Below are 14,112 nucleotides of genomic sequence, written 5' to 3'. Positions count from 1 at the left end.
TACTGAAAAGTTTGCAAGTTACCATGTAAATTTTTTAAAACTTTTTCCTCCTTTGAGTATGCTAAAGCAGTAAGTATCCCCTTCAGATGCCACTAGCACAGATAGTCTATATTGCTGCTACTCTAGTTTAAAAAGCAAGTTCTTTCTAAAATCCTGTATAAGTATGCATGCAGCACTGCTGATTTCAATGGAGTAGACCACATATAAGACTAGAATTTGGCCCACAGGGTTTAACATTTAAAAAAATGTATTACTAACAAATATGACTAAGTACATTTAAAGAGCAGCTTCATGATTCTGCACATGTGTTTTCTGAAATGGTCTAAAAGAAGGTCTAAAACTTACCACACAAGTCAGGTCTCTTGATACATCCACTAGTTGCTGTGCTACTTGCAAGTCCATTAAAGGCTGCTAAGCCATCAGAGCTGTAAGCTCTTAGGACTGACAACATGTTCATCTGCTTCTCCAGGACCTGCGGACCCTGAACTTGTTCGGGTTTCATCACTCCTTGTGCAGTTTCATGTGAGGAGAGAAGATTCTGACTGTGCCACTGCTTTTCTGAAGCTTGTGGCAGTGGTGATACGAGCCCTTGTGTTGGTTGTGAGGTGACTCCACTTTGTATATTGTCGCCTCCTTCACTGCTTTCTTTATTTAGGGCAGACAACTGCTTATTCATAATATCTGGTTCTGTGTCAATGTCCTCATCTTCAATGTTTTCTTCCTTGGAAGATTCCATATCCTCAGATGAAGCTATGTCAGAAAGGTCATCAGTAGCACTTTTATTTACAGAGTCAGAGAGCAGAATACTTGGGTCATCTTCAGATTGTGTTTTGATTTCGGATTCATTACTGGTGCAAGAATTTTGTGTTCCCGTGCCAATAACACCAGGATAAACACCAAACTGCTTATAGAAGTCTGTTGTAAAATTACAAAAAGTGGATTCCATGTGGCTGGGCCAGGCAGTGCTCTTTTGCTCTCCCAGGGTCTCTTTACTTTGTCCTTGGGTCATTTTCTCAGAAGCTGAGTCCAGCTGGCTCAGCATGTTTGAAACTCCTGCCTCCTTGCTGGACTGCACAGAAGAGGGGAGCAAGCTCACTTTATTCACCGAGGCTGAAGTCTCCCTAGACTGGTCTTTGTTGTTGCCTATGATGTTGTCTTTACGTTTAGCCTTGCCCAAGTGATTGGCCTGGAGGTGCAGAGCCATGAGTTCCATAGATGAAGTTGTAAAGGAACAAAACAAGCAGCCGTGCCAAGCGATATTGTCCTGCACAGTAACAGATGACCCTGGCAGGGAGGCTGCGTCTGGCCTTACGGACAAGTCCAGAGGTTCGTATTGGGACTTCTCTGTTTTTCTCTGTGAGGACTTGCTGTTTATCTTTTCCTCACCACCATCTGAGCCCAGAGTTTTTGCTGAAAGCGGATCTGAGAGAGCTTTATCCTTCATTTCTTTTTCTTTCTTCAAAGAACTTAGGACAAAGCTGTCCATGAAAGCTTGCAAAGACCCTTGAAAGTTCACACCGTTCCCAACCATGTTCTGGTAAGCACGGCCAAGTTCAGAGAAGTGTGTTCCTTTGGAAGATATGTCTGACCCTTTCATATTTTCTGAAGATACTTCAGATGACATGCCAGCTGCTTGTCCTTGCTGATCTCCAGAAGACAGCATTCCTGACGTCCACTGCTGCGAGACCATGCCACTTCGGAAATCGATACCAGGAAGTCCCTTGAAGGCTCCTCTCAAAATATCTGGCCTAATAAACACAGAACTTTTACTTGATGTCTCATCTTTGTGCTCTTGACCTGCGCTCTGCCCAGAGAGTGGTCCTGCTCCATTCTGTCGCTCCCGATGGTGTCGTTCCAAGTGGTATTTGAGGGATGCAGACTGAGTACCAGCATAATCACAATGTGGACACTTGTAAGGCTTCTCACCTATGGGTATGGATAAGGTGAAAAATATAAAGAGAGTTAACTGAACTTTGGTCTATGAATGAGTGAAGAAAGAAAAAAATCAACATTAACTGCTTGAAAACAAGAAGATCTTAGAACTAATAATTCATTTTTAAAAGAGAAATCCTTTAATCGAAGACTAATTCATAAACTGAATATTTCTAAAATGGGTTTCCAGAATGTGGGGCTATTCAGGAATGACATGGTATCTACACACAATTAGCCATCCTTTTCTTAATCTAACATGTAGAAAACTGTTGTAGAATTAAAAGCTATGATTATGAAAATGAAGCATAACAATTTCAACCACAGTAATCATTAAAAGTACAAGTTTAAAAAAAAGGGAGACAAAGAATGTAACAAATGGATGGTTGCAATATTTTGTGTATACAATTGCTCTAAAATTTGTTTAAATTATACACATGGAAACCATTTTTAAACCTAAAAATTTTATGGCACTGTTACGCAAGACTGAAATGAATGATTTAAGTCTTGCTCTGCAGTAAATCATGGATATAATTAGCAAATGGCATACTGCACAAGTAATTTATCATTATTTGGAGGGCACCATTCCAGAAGGATTCAAAGATCTGCAGACCTACTGCATTGTTTCTAAATAAAGGACTATAAATACAGATCCTATAAAATATTAATATCATTACACTACATTATGATTGCAGCATGTAAGAACATATAGTTAAAATAAAAAGTAGTCAGTAAAAAAGAAATCAAGTAATAAAAAGTACAAAATATATTTAGTTTCTGTATTTGAAATTAGCATTATCTACTGGGTTTTGCAGTCCTTTAATTTTGTACTAATGGCATTTCTAGTACTCAAGTAGTAAAATGTGTAATTTACCTACCATAAGGGATTTTCTAGGTTTAGCTTGAATAGAGTTTTAAAACATATAAGATGATTTTCATGAATTAAATAAATATTTGAAGCCTACACTAAACTTTTATTGTTCTTCCTATACTTTAAAAGAGGTAGAGGATTTTACACATGTAATAAATATTCCTATATAGTCATAAAGACATATCCAAAAAGAATGTACATCTAAGCAGAGGTACATCTACATTTTTGCACAGCACTTTTTAGCAATGCAGAGTTCCTTTTAAAGGAAGAAATATGGAAATCCTCACTAAAAGGGACAGGAATCTGAAAGACCTGCAAGCTGTCAATATTGGCAATTGTTTCTATGAGGGAGCTCCACGAGAAGAATAAACTGTTGTCTCTAGGTAGCTTTTTTTTTTCTTCCCAAGTGATACAAAAGACTAAAGCAAGCCTCTCCAAATGGTATAATGGAAATATTTGTTTTGAAAACTTCCTCCACGGTAAAAATGCTGTATAATATTATGTAGCTCACCAAACCAGCTGGAAAGTTATCCATTTTCAAATAACCTCAAAATCTGCTAAAAACAAAATTGAAAGGCTTTCAAACTTCTGTTATTTAAGCTACAGGCTCAACTGAAGGGCTGGTAAACACTTGGGAAGCTGCTCCTCTCACTGATCGCAGGAATTCACTAATGAGATGCGAGCCCGGAACACTCCAATGCCTATGGAGCACTGCCTGAGCAGGGTTACTGACCATGAACAGGGGCTGGATATGTGCTGCAATTCAGACAGGGCTGAAGTAAATTACAAGCAGTGGAAATTCTAAATCTCTAATGTAATCCTAAAGCTAAGCGGTGAGACATGAGAGCTCTACAGCAACCACATTAATAGACCTTTTTGGAGGAGAAAAGCGCAGCACCTCAAACAAGAGGTGCTCAGCAGAGGAAGAGGGAGTAATTAGCATGGTTCATGCTTTAGGCCTGGGTCCACACAGCCTTACAGAAGAAATCAGATTTAAACATTTCAGTGCAACTTCTGAGTCTTTCACAGTCACCTAATTAAGCTCTGGCGCTCCACTGACAAGGAGTAGGGGCTGAGTTTCAGCAGGAGTTGTGCAAAAGCAAACAGTTCCTACTGATGTGCAAGAAACAGAAACCTGAGATGATCATGCCTGTCTGGGCTTCCCTGCTCTCAAGTGGTCACCTGAGCACACACACACCCATCACAGGTGTTTAAGAGCAGGGACAAGGGAACAGAACATACAGGCTGTCTATTTGTTTGCATTTGTTTGGGGGTGTGCAAACTCTGACAGCTGTGCTGCCAGTCAGAACATGGACAAATATTAATGTTGGTTTTACAGCATCTCCATACTGCAATGTTTTTGACCACTTTCAGTTCTTCCAATGTTTCTCCCACCAGTTAGTCAGCAGTCACTAGTGACACAACTTAAGTATTTTAAGTGTTGCCTAAGAAGTAATAAGACTGGTGAAAAACAAGTAACAGACTTCATAGGGTTAAGTATTCTCACTTTTGAATTTTCACTCCTCTTAATTGAAAAGCTCTTCCTCAGCATCCCCTATGCCTTTACGGAAATCTTTAACACAATTATATTGAGCACTTCCTTTTACTCTAATGATAGTTCAGTGTGTGCTTGCATTGCACATCAAGTGGCACCATTTAAAAGTGTGTCCCAGCATTGCAGGCACTGTGTCAACCACTGGAGAACTACTGCAAGGAGGAGGAGAAGTTTGCAATATAGACTGCACTGATGTTGCTAAAAACATACAGAAGCTGTTCAAAGCAGTAAGCAAATGTAAAAATGGGTTTAAGTGAGTTAAAATATATGCTCACTGGAGTAAGTACTGGTACTGTTTTGTACTTTTGTACTTTTGGTACCTTCAGTCTAAAGCCCTGGGCACAACATACTCTTATTCTGAATTGCTAAGCCTTGAAGTCATTCCATTTTCTGCTCAAGGGCCTCTCTACTGAGTGAGCTTCCTTTCAGCAGAGATCTGGACGCAGCTCGCCACCAACAAGCATTGGATTGAAAGAAGACTCTGAGTGAGACAGTGTGATAAAACGTTCAAATCTCTCCTAACCTTGGTGTGCTGCCCCTGTGGTGCTCCCACCCCTTGCATGGCTAGAAATGAGATCTAAAGCTGAAGGTCTGAAATTGAACTCAACATGTAGCAACACACTGTGCCACCTTTACAACAGAGGACTGGCCAAATAACATCGTTCAAAGGGAACTATTCAAAACCTCTCTTCTCTTCCAGATCCAAATATTAGCAGTGGGTAGTTTACTTCAAAGCTGTCTCAACTGCTTCTATTTTGAGGACAGGCATTGGGAGAAGGGGGTAGGATGGAGTCAATCATCTTTGAATCTTTTTAATTTAGTCTGTCAGTATTTCCTAAATTCAGTAATTGTGCAGCTATTTAGATGCTATTTCATCCATTCAAATTAGTAACCAGCTACACCCTATGTAAGTCACTGTACAAATGACAAAACAGAATTATAAGCTGCTATGGGAAAAATCCCAGTCTAACCTCAAATCAAGCTAGTTTCAATGGAAAACCCAAAGGACCCCTAATTTTCAGGACTCTATCAGCAAATGCAATAGTATATGTCCAAAGAATACTGCAGGGGACAAGGGAGGTAGGCTATGATTCTTATTAGAAGACAACCTGTTTGTATCTTATACTTCGAGGAAAGGTTTCAGAGAATTCATCCTCATGTAATGACTACCCTGGTATTATTGCCAAGAGCAGTGTCTGGATGAGTTATTTAACACTTAATATCAGTTCACATAAATTAATGTTGCCATGTAGGAGTGAGGGAACATGACTTTTTCAAAATAATTTTCTGCATTTCATATCCAAGGGTCATTTTTCATTGTTCACAAAGGCAATGGCCATCCTGATCTTGCTAATTCTCTGGCCCTGTTTGTATCCCTGCAAACCTTTTCACAATGGAGTAGGATGAGAGAATATTCCATTGTGTACAGTTAAAAAAAAAGAAAAAAATCTTACAGGGAACAACTTATCTGGGCAACATAATCACAGTTCTGATCTACCTACTGCCCTGGTTTACAAGACACAAAACATCTCAGAGGAACTATTTTATATCAGGATAAAGTAAAACAATAAAAATTCAATGCTGCTTGTAAAATCTGCACAAAAGCTTGGTAGATAACTGGAAACAGACATGCTGCCCAGTAGAAACAGGTCTATTTGTATAGCAGGTTGTATAAACAACACAGATGTACAAGCTATGCAGGCTCAGAACACAATCTGACTGTACTGGTCATGGGAACTCACTGCTATGGGCTGTGCAAGGAGACCACAGCCACATTATAACTAGATTTACAGATTTTAAGGCTGGAAGGAACAATTATGATCATCTTGTCTGCTCTACAACACAGGCAGAGATCCTCATATGATAATTCTGGCATCAGTGCATAACTGCAATGTGAAACAAAACTTACTTGTTTTAGTTTAAACATACTCTGTTTCAACAAAAGCAGTGAAGAAGACTCCAACATTTCCCTAGGAAAACTGTTTGACTAAGTATTTTCACTGCTCAAAATGTGTGCCTTATTTCTAGCTTGAATTTGTCCAGTGTCTGCTTTCTAGTACTGAACATGGCTTCAATTTTCCCTGCTAGATTGAACTGATTTTTTTAAATTAAAAAATCTATTTCCTAAGGAAGGTACTTGCAGACAGCAAACCAGTCACATCTTCACCTTCTCTCATCATTGAGTGGAACACCCTTCCCAATTTTTCATTGTCCATTTAAATTATGGGTACCCACTAAAGCTTTGATGAAATTTCAACTTGATAGTAATTATATACAGTCCAAGACTGTGTTTACATCCATAGAGACATAGCAATCAACTAACAGCTCATATTCTGTTGCTTCTCTACCACAATCCTAAGCCCAGTTCATCACCGCCTCTAGTATTTGTTCCTTTACATTTTGCTGATTTAAAATTCATATTGTTGAAAAGAGCCCACTTGACTAAGTGACTAATCAGTGCCTCCCCATGATTTTTAGCATCTTACCATTTTTGTGCCATTGGTAAATTTTATCAACAGTGATTTTATATAGTCTTCCAAATAATGATAAAATACCAAATAGATGGAGCTGCAAGTGCTGCTCTGGAGCTGCCAGTTGTGCTATTTCATCTCTGTATGCTGGTTTTTGGTTGGGTTTTGGTTTTTTTTTTGGAGAAGGGAATTGTCACATCAAACAAGTTATTTTCATGAAAAGAAACTTGATAAAACTTCCTTTTATAACATAAAATTGAATTAACTATGCTACCAACTTTTAATTAGTTAACAAATTCATTCTGTAATTTTACCCCCAAATTTATGACAGGGTAGTAATTTATAATTTCAAGGCCTTAACATTCTTTATTTTTTGGAAATACTAGAATAGCCAGAACTTTTTTACTACTGTGAGTGCTCTGGAACTTGCTCTGTGTTCCAAGACTTGGTTTTTTTGTTTTGTTTTTTCTTTTAAATGAACTTAAATGATTTGGAGAGCTCTTCAGCCAGGGTTTTTAAGACTTTATCTATAAGTTATCCAGTCTCATTCATTCTAAAAAATATTAAAATTCAGTGGTCTACAGCATCACAGCCTCATTACTTAATGGCAGTGTAACTGTATCACTGGAAAATGCTTAAAAAACCATCATTCTTCTTTCTGAGAACAGAACAGAAAAGCACCATGGTTGGTAATACCTTATCCATTCTTGTCCAGTATTAGCAAGATACCAGTTGTTTGGTCTGCCAGATCTACAAAATGTTACCCTGTTCTCCATAACCCTCATAGCCACACACACATTTTTACTATTGCTTTTAGTTTCCCTCCTCAAATTTCTGTACCTCTTAAATACCTATTTATCTTTAGTGCTTTGAGCCCCTTTATCCATCTTTCATACTTAACATGCACCTTCTTAAAAATCTGTCCTGTACCCCTTCCCCACTGAACGTCCCCTTTTCCTTTTTTAATAAAATTTTGTGAGGACTTCGTGGATTATGCCCTTCTACTCCTCGTGGTGCTGCTCCTCAGTACAGTGAGAGCTGTGCCTCAGTGCAAGAACCCCACCACGGAATGCTTGGCAGCCCCACTCGCTGTGGGGTTTTGACAATCACTCAGGGACAATGTGGGTTGCACTTCGATCTCACACATTTCTAAACAAGCCACAGTTTGCTTTCATGCAAAGCAAATGAAATCAAACATAATTCCAGAGAATACTGCTTAATGAAAATACTGAAAACATTTTCCAGCATTTTTTATTTTACCATTGAAACAGTTATTGATAACCTATTTTATCCATTGTGCAGTAGATATTTTAGAAATGAATTGCTGTATGGTTTAATTAGTTCATTATTATGCCTATTCTTACACGGTAATTTCTTTTATCATTCTAATCATTCACTTCACACTTTTTAAACCAAATGGAATATCAAAGGTTCTGTAGGATTATTTTTGGATCCTGCACATGTTTCACTACACAATTAATCTGTTTGTCAGAAATACTAGTTAACTTCTTCTCTTTACTACTTTCCTTTACTAGTCATTTTTCTCTATTATATAAGATGTAACTACCTTACTCTGTAAAAGGATAGAATTTGATGCTTTTGACTCATTTTATTAAAGATTTTTCAACTGTGCACTTGGCATCTCTATAAAATATTTTAATTTTTATAAAGTTTTATAATTGAATATTTTCCTTTATTTATATCTCATCTGCAGTATTTATTTAGTCTTTTTACACGTCTTTACTTAGTTAAAATGCAGAGAGATAAATATGGTTGTTACTTTGCAGGGAAGATTCAGTACATTAATATAAACTGTACACTAATTCCCCCAAAGCATATATATACGTTGTAAACCTGAAGACTTTTTACACAGCTGCTTATTGCTAAACAGTGCCTTGTCCAGAAGGGGACAATCTGTGTCTCTAATTGCTGTCACTGAAGCTGAGATTCATTATGTGACTTTCCCATTAAAATGTGAGCATTAATTTGTATAATGAAATATCACCCACTGCAGTGTTCATTAGCCATGCCCTACTGTATACTGCACATTGTTAGCTACCTAGAAACTGTAGTTAATTTCACTAATGGATATTTCCCTACTTAGTGTTTGGTAGGAAATTTATACTGTAACATTACCTCTTAAACTTTTAAGGAAATTTAAATTCAATCAATTATTTTCAACAAAAGTTTGGGATGTCATTAAGACAGGAGAAAAGGCATGCTGTACAATGTTAAGGATGGGAAATCTGGAGAAATCTAGAGAAATGAAAAGTCCTTTTAGTTCATCTTAGAAATGTAAGAATAAAGGATGTTCAATACCAAAATTGTCTCCTCTTGGAGCACACATACCCATTTTCCTTAATTATTCATATTGCTCATCCCACTACAAGCGCCTTCAGAGAATGGCAACAGGCAGTCTTTTTTTAGGAAGGAAATGTGAATTGAACTCATTTAAAACAGCACCATTTTTACTGTATTTCATCAGTTCATCTAAGCAAGGTTTAAAATTGGCTAGTCACATTTCCAAGGGAAAATGCAGTAACGCTGTAAATGTATATAATACATCTAATATATGCAAGATATGTGTCATACATATCGTAACAAACTCTCAGTCAAAGGACACTGCCATGCCAAGTTTTTTATCCCTATTCATCTCTTTCTTAGGTTTCTGCTCTTTAGCACAATCCAAAGCATCTTCAGGGCTTTGCTTTGCTCAGGCACATCATTCTTTTTTCATTACTCAAGGGATTTAACTGTACCTGTCATACTGGGAATATACCAGAGCATCTAATGATGACACAAACCCAAACTGGTCTACATCTGTGGTACCTTCTGAATGCTAATGCAAGATGCAAAGAGGAGCTGAAACCAGCTCTTACATAATATGTCACCTGTCAAAGGTGGAACATAAGAAATTTTAATTTACACTTAACTGTTTCTGTGCAGCCCAAAGGCCTAGACTATAAAGTAAACCCCACACCCATTCATTCCATTTCAAGGGCGTTTAGAGTGCTCAAGAACATAAAGATGCTCAGCTTTCTGAATAAAGGAACCTTAAGTTACTGTCCTCAGGGGGGAAAAATGAAAACTCAGGAAGCATCTGCATTTGGCACATTATGAGGCTGAGATACTTGGACGGTTTTCTTTTTCACAAAGACTGAGCATCCCCAAGATATCTGTGTCATAACCTTCCCAGCTTTATTATATATTATTTTATAACCAGGAGGCTGAATCACAAACTGGACAGGCCACCCACGTCTGTTCTGCACTGCTGGTGCACAGACACGCTTTGCCCTTGTTTCTGCATCTCCTCCCACAGTGAGCTTGTGTGAGTTGAAGTAGGCAGCTCTGAAGAAGCAGGACCACACAGCCCACCTCTGTTCACTAGTCAGCATAAAGAGCTCATCTAAGAGGGCTGAAAGAGTTCTGCCTGTCCTCCCTAAGCCTGGAGGCTCTGAAGCACTTTGGCCTGAAAGTCCTTCCTCTTTTCTTTCAGGGTCGTCCCAGGGAAGTGTCTCATCCGTCAACTGTTTTTAGAGCAAGAAAGAGGAGAAACTGATTTCACATAATTACGCCCTTTTCCTCTTATCATATGGGAACAATCAGAAATCATATCTTACATCTTCCCCTTAAAGCCCTTCCTGGCTTAATATCACTGAGTTAGATAAGAAGAAAAATCCTCTACAGTTGTGTGTTGGGACACAACTGAGCATGCTAAATAAAACTTTGATTTGCTCTTTTTTCCTTCAGAAGCTTATTATATGATAGCAAACTACACAGAAACTGAGACTCAGTCTGGGGAAGGTTGCAACTAGGAAATATCCAACGGAAAAAAGAAGCAACCCAAGCCACTAGCTAATTCTTCAGAAACAGAGCAGAGCTTCCTAATCTTGTGGAGGATTAAGCTGCTTCTCTAGATTTTTCAGGCCAATTGCCACAGAAGCACCTCCTGGCTGGATCAGACTTTGGGTCTTGTCTTGGCACGTGTACCAAACCAGCCTAGTCGTGTGCCTCCAAACACACAGATGTTCGAAGGAACCCGACTTCTGCTGAACTGCTTGAGCTCATCTCTAACAAACAGGTGCTGTGAGAACAAGAACAGTAATTGAGCTAATGTAGTGGAGAAATACAGTAAAGTGATTTTTATCAGTCAGTTATATGATCCAGGCATACAATAAAGACAGAGTGTGACATAAAAGGCAGGAAACTGTCCCTGCTAAGTATGAACTAACAAATATTTGTTTAATAACTGGTATCTATTACGTAATTTCCCTTTACTGCAAAGCGACTTAATTTTTATTTAATAACTCTAGTAATTTGCCAATTTACAATTTAATATTTTTTATTAGGATTATTTCCAATATGTAAAACATTGGTTCATTTAAACATACTCTTGTAATTATTTACAAATACTTTGTTCTCAAACCAATGGAAATTGATCTTTATCTATTTCAAAATTATAATTATTTTTAAGTATATTCCAAATTTGTTTCAATAGTTTCTTTTTTTTCTTATTTTGTTATATCTGTTTATCTTTTTCTTATCTTAATTTTGTTTAGTCAGTTTTAATATGCAAGTTTTATGGAATATTTCCATTGTCATTAATTTACTTTCCATTAGTTCTAAGGCACAAACACCAAATGTGTAATCACTACCATCTTTAACATAGGAAGAAAGTGATCACTATATAATAAAACCAAATGAAGAGATGGGCAGCCTCAGGTTATTTTAAAAGTTTTTCTTTGCATGTCCAACAGTAAAAATGTCAAATTCTTTAAACTCCATAGGTATAAGGTTATTTTTCAATAAAATAACCACCATTCCTTTACTTTTACTACATTAAAAAGCACACAAACAGGGTTTTATTCTTTTTTTTCCCCCACAAAGTCCAACACACAGAAAAGAATATTCCTGCACTGCATGGTTTGCAGTCCAATCAGACAAAACTACATTAGAGTGCCAAATTTTAAAATTCAGATCAAACCAGTGTGGTATTCTCCAAAATGCAAAGAGAGGAGAGTAAAAATACAGTGAACAAATTTTCCCATCTCAAAAATGGTAAGTTTTTCTTTAACTAATTTTCATTTTTAATTTTTCAAAATCAGGTCTCACATTCTCAAATCCAACATTAAGTATTAGATCTGTGGAAGCACATAGGAGAAACATGACTGCTGATTTTGGGAAGGGAGTAAAATTCTGCTTATTTGGTTCAGTGAAATAAGAGTTAAAAGTGAGGTTTTTCGAGTAGGAGGTACAACTGGAATGTACTTCTTCATGCAATAATTTTACCTTTCTTTCAGAAAAGTAGCAGTAAATTTCTGAAATTCCTTTAAAATGGTTTAAAAAGAAAATGTCCCCACAATTAAGGGACCCACTATGTCTGTTTCCAAAAAGAAGTACCCCAAATTTCCAGTTCTGAATACTCTTCCAAAGTCTACTAATATAACTAACACTTGGAAGAAAACAGTATCATATTGGCCATACACAGAATTTCAAACTATGTCAACAGGACCTGAGGATTTCAACACTGTATGTCAGACTTTAATTATGGATAGAATAAGCCTTAAACACATCCTGTGTCTCTACATGAACCTTACCACACACACATGTACTTTTAAGCAAACAAGATATTGCAATTTAAATGGAGTGGCTATAGTTGACTGGTATTGAGAGCAGTCCTCCCAGCGAGAGACATACCAAAATAAAGCGAGTATCCAGACCAGTAACAAATCTCTGTAGGGTAGAAATGATGTGATTGTTACTGAAGTAAAATACGTCAAGTTTTACCACAGTGCACAGCATGATAAGTTTTGCTACTTACAAGTACTTAGTCATGTGAGTTCTAGTGGGGGAAAAAAAGCAGATCCATGAAGCTGATTTATCCATATGAACAGTGAGAGGTTAAAAATGAGCATGCTAAATGGAACAAAAATAGTAACTGAGAAAAACATACAGAATCCCTAAGCAGATGCTAAGGAAGGCCTTTGAAGCAGTTAGTATAACTAAGTCTGAAACCAATAGGCTTATGCCTATTGAAGGACAAGGGTAATTGAAGGAAACAGTGATGAAGCAGGGAAGGAGACAGAAATAACCTCAACTGGGAAAAGATGATTCTATTAAAGTGGTCTTTATCCAACAACACATTCCTTGTGCTTTTATTTAAGACTGTCATACATCTTTCTCAAAAGACTCTCTCCAACTAATAAGTCCAAATCTACCCTGGGAATTAAGGCTCCTAGCCACATATTATGTTAACCCCCCCACACACATGGCATGTGTCGACAGCGCTCCGCTCACTTGTTCCTCTCACCTGTGTGTATTCTCAAGTGGACCTTTAAGTGATGGGATGTTCTGAAAGTTTTTCCACAATATGGGCAGTCTTTCATGGCAGAACCAAGGCTCCTGTCTCTCAGTAAAGCTGGCTGCTGGACTCCTACAGATCTCCCAGCTTCTTCTCCAATGTCTGCAACACAGAAATGTTCTCACATCACTTCAGCACATGTCAGGAGTTGTTCTCACTAAAACTGCTAACACAACACAAAGTTAAACATGTCAATACTACACCTGTCTATTTCATTCTTTAAATCTGACAGAATGCTGACAATTCATGTATTTTCTTGTTATTGTCTTAAATTATTTCATCTTTGCTATCATCATTTTAAGCAGCATATGGTACCTTTATATTGAACTGAATTATACAAGAAAAGAAACAGCTGTGTCAGCAGCTGGTTTGATTTCTTCTTTTGCTTCGTTCCTATTAATTTTTTCCCCAAAAGTTTGAGATTGTTGTTTTGTTGATTCTATTTAAGTACTGTGAAAATCTGTATGCTTTTAGAGGGAAGAAGTTTGCACCAGTGTATTAAAACCTCCTAAAAGAACAAAATTGCAGTGAGAAGAGGGTCCAACAACAGTGATGATGTCTACACACACTTCCTTCAACAACTAACAAACTTCCTTCTGCAACATTTCAGCACTGGAATGACAACCGACAACCTAGTCAGTGACCTAATATCATGGGAAAAGCAATGAAAAAATTCATCAGATGAGAGGGAATTCCTTCTCCCTCTCACCCACAGCTCCTGCGTTTTCTCCTTCAGTGTTCACAGCTACACTTATTCTTTGCATCATAATACAGTGGGTGAGACTCCAGGACACCTCTTCTCTCTCCTGATATAAAGAAACAGTAATTTTCAGCCATCTTGAATAAGCTGTTTTTATCCAAGCAGGCTACAAACAAAATAACTGACATAAAAATTGCAAAAACGTAGGGCATTTTTAAAAACTCA

The 14,112-nt window shown here is 37.5% G+C and overlaps 1 protein-coding gene across 2 annotated transcripts in view; it reads right to left on the bottom strand.

Annotated features, from left to right (window-relative positions):
• The window catches only part of ZNF536 (zinc finger protein 536), a 241,721-nt gene that overhangs the window by 115,904 nt on the left and 111,705 nt on the right, over window positions 1-14,112 (bottom strand). For both annotated transcript variants that reach the window (XM_018086169.3, XM_018086175.2), the window contains exons 4-5: window positions 13,137-13,289; window positions 346-1,926 (exon numbers count right to left, since the gene is read on the bottom strand). In XM_018086169.3, coding sequence (XP_017941658.1) covers window positions 346-1,926; window positions 13,137-13,289 — 1,734 coding nt within the window. The remainder of the gene's footprint in view (window positions 1-345; window positions 1,927-13,136; window positions 13,290-14,112) is intronic.

The sequence above is a fragment of the Manacus vitellinus genome, unplaced genomic scaffold (genome assembly GCF_001715985.3).
Source record: "Manacus vitellinus isolate BGI_N305 unplaced genomic scaffold, ASM171598v3 scaffold_10_pilon, whole genome shotgun sequence".
Taxonomy (NCBI): Eukaryota; Metazoa; Chordata; class Aves; order Passeriformes; family Pipridae; genus Manacus; species Manacus vitellinus.
The sequence above is the reverse complement of the archived record's forward strand: the minus strand, read 5'-3'. Positions and strand labels throughout refer to the sequence as shown.